General features: G+C 37.0%; 1 protein-coding gene across 1 annotated transcript; it reads left to right on the top strand.

Annotated features, from left to right (window-relative positions):
• The first annotated feature begins 1233 nt into the window (after nt 1-1233).
• LOC126801223 (glucan endo-1,3-beta-glucosidase, basic isoform-like) lies at nt 1234-2642 on the top strand. Its single transcript, XM_050528704.1, has 2 exons — nt 1234-1387; nt 1504-2642. Exons 1-2 carry the CDS (start codon nt 1288-1290, stop codon nt 2451-2453), a joined length of 1050 nt encoding a protein of 349 aa, XP_050384661.1. The 5' UTR covers nt 1234-1287; the 3' UTR covers nt 2454-2642.
• Nucleotides 2643-3251: the final 609 nt, after the last annotated feature.

Below are 3251 nucleotides of genomic sequence, written 5' to 3'. Positions count from 1 at the left end.
ACTAGGATGACGGAAATAACCTTGAAAATATGATTAAAATTGACATAAGTACAAAAATGACTATATTTGAGAACTTCAAGTACCAAATTGTCTAAGTAACATACATCAAGTAATATAAGAGAAATTTACCCTGACAAGTAACCCCGGTACAAAACAGAAGAGCACAAACCCAAACTATCAACAATGAAGAAACTTCATGAATCTGCGAACAATGTTCTCTTGCATTACTTGCAGCAGCCTTTCTCTCAAATTTCTGAACACCACAATCAACTCCAATGAAGGGTATCCAAGCACCGAACTTTCTAATTTAAGTATATATCTTTTAATATTATCAGATAACAATGGGTTAATCCATTATACATCAATGTATACTATATACATCCAAAGATTAACAACGGATATTATTTTTCTGACCCTACTCACAAAATAATATCGACCGTCAGATATAGAATATATAACATACATTAATGTATATTAGAATTTTTCAATAACAACCGTATAGATTAAGGGATCACAAGAACTTGTGCCCCAAAAATGCACCAATACGTGGGTGTAGTGGGCTAGTGGCCCCTCTACAACTAGATAGATGCAACATGAACCTACCTCCAACTCTCCAACTTAATGCAATTCTTAGCAAGAGCTGCAAAGGTTTGAATTTTCTGTCAGCAAATCTAGACCGGTCATGTTCAACTTTTTTGAGGTTTTGAAATGAGGAGATTGCCTCTCCTCCAAAAAAAGAAATTGAATTCAATTATTAAATCCAAGACAATTATATAATGAAAGTACTGTTACTACTGTACATGTTTACACGCGAGTTATTTACAGTAAACACTGTAAAGTGATACATATATAGTACGTATAGTCTCCTCATTACCTTATTTGATACACACATATTACACATATGAATCGCCAAGCTGGTATAGTGTAGATCTATACATATTTGGACGAATGAAAATTCAAACTACGGTTCACTGGATTTTCCATAAAAAGTCAGATCAATGGGGCTGGCTGGCTGGCTCAACTCCATGGGGAAGAACAAGACGTGGTCAATACTAACCTCTTCGATACGTTAGGGCAACTAGCAATATGTCTCTAGCTAGCTACCTCGACAGCCCGACGTACACTTTGTATTTATTGTGGCACTACTTGTGAAAATTAATCCAAAGTAGCGCGATGTCTTGGTCGTGGAAATTAATGAATTAATGCTTATAGGAATCATCCACCTTATAAATTTGGCACCTTAATAGTTGCTGAACGTGCAATTTGCGAAGCTGCATATCCTACTGAATGCACAAGATGGCGAAGTCCCATATAGTTGCCAATGTCCCTTCTATAGTTTCCAAGTTACTACTGTTCGGTATTCTCATGGCTACTATTACCACAACAGGTCACACTGTTAATTATATTATGTTCATGTTGATTATAATAAGTTGTACGCGCCCTTACCCTATGTATATTTTGTTTTTGAATCGAAGCTAAAATGCATCTCTATATGATACGCAGGTGCCCAAATTGGTGTTTGTTATGGAACTGTGGCAGACAACTTACCACACCCACGAGAAGTAATATCGATGTACAACCAACAAAACATCAAAAGAATGAGGCTCTATGGTCCTAACCGTGACGCTCTTGAAGCTCTTAGAGGCTCCAAAATCGAGCTCATAATTGGCGTCGAAAACGAACGCCTCCAGGATATTGCTTCTAATCAAGCCAGTGCTGATGACTGGGTTCAAAGAAATGTGGTAACTTATGGAAATGTCAACTTCAAATATATTGCTGTTGGGAATGAAATAGAATCAGGTCCAATAGCACAATATGTTGGCCCTGCCATGGAAAAGATTCAAAATGCAATTTCCAAAGCTGGTTTTGGAGACAGAATCAAAGTGTCTACGGCCGTTCATCCTGTAATCCTCCAAGAATCGTACCCTCCATCAAAAGGATCATTCAAGCAGGACTACCGAGCATTTCTTGATCCGATCATCGGCTTCCTAGTGCGACATAATTCTCCATTGCTTCTAAATGTCTACCCCTACTTCACTTACATTCAAAACCGACAAAGCGTTAACCTTCAATATGCTCTTTTTCAATATCCGTCGGTTTTGGTTCCAGATGGACAATATAGCTATCAAAACCTGTTTGATGCAGAACTTGATGCACATTACGCTGCTTTAGAGAAGGCCGGTGGTGGTTCTGTGAGAATTGTTGTATCGGAGACTGGTTGGCCCTCCGCCGGTAATGATGGTTCAGTGACAAATAAGGATAATGCGAGAATTTACAACCAAAATGTGATTAAGCATGTTAAGGGCGGAACACCAAGGAGGCCTGGAGGTCCGATAGAAACCTACTTGTTCGCCATGTTCAATGAGAATCTTAAAAATGGAGACCCCACTGAGAAGAATTTCGGCCTCTTTTACCCAGACAAAAGTGCTGTCTATCCCATCAATTTTAACTAATAGTGCTCTAGGGATTGTGAGCATTTGTTTTGTGTAACAATGCCTAAGCTGCCTAAGCATAAATAAACACTATGTTACTTATCTGTAACAATCCTAGTTAGTTCTTATTATGGTAAGAGCAAAAAATGTATCTCTCAAGAAAATAATGTAAGCGCGGCATATATATAGTCGAAAAATATGTTACTGTTAGTCTGACACTCGCATGCAAACCAAATGTGCGGAATATTGCGTTATTTTGCTGATACTCGGTGATACTCTTATATGTTTCAAACTTTCATTAGACGAGTGTTTTCTTCTAGTTTCTTTAGTTCTAGTTCTCTAACTCTATTAACGAAGCCAATAGGTGTGCGTGTGTGTACGAGGCTTAGCGCAGCTGATATATATGCATGAGAATTCAGTTGTCATAATTAGGAGATATAAAGTAGCTAGCTATAACTTTTCTACATATTTATCTTACACATTCGTACTAGCTAATGAGGCAGTCCTTTCAGATGCAGAAAACAAGCGTCTGCTCGTAATTCTTTTTTCATTACAACTTAATTGAACTAAATCTACAAAATTGATAACAAAGTTACAACATATATTTTATATATTTATAAATAACTAAATCAATCTACTACACTGACAAGCATTTGTTAATAATCTCATAAAAGTGTTGTACGTACAGTAATTACTACTAATATAACTAAAATTACTCAGATAATTATCCTCCCGTAACCAAACGTACAATTTAGTTCAGCATTATATATGATCAATGATGTGACTATCGAAACAACTGGGAATTTGATTATCCGCGGC

This window comes from Argentina anserina, chromosome 6 (assembly GCF_933775445.1).
Source record: "Argentina anserina chromosome 6, drPotAnse1.1, whole genome shotgun sequence".
Taxonomy (NCBI): domain Eukaryota; kingdom Viridiplantae; phylum Streptophyta; class Magnoliopsida; order Rosales; family Rosaceae; genus Argentina; species Argentina anserina.
This window is presented reverse-complemented; position numbering and strand designations above follow the sequence as displayed.

Coding starts and splice junctions, on each gene's coding strand:
- LOC126801223 (XM_050528704.1), top strand. CDS start 1,288: ATGCACAAGATGGCGAAGTCCCATATAGTTGCCAATGTCCCTTCTATA. Junction 1,388..1,503: donor GGCTACTATTACCACAACAG/GTCACACTGTTA, acceptor TATGATACGCAG/GTGCCCAAATTGGTGTTTGT.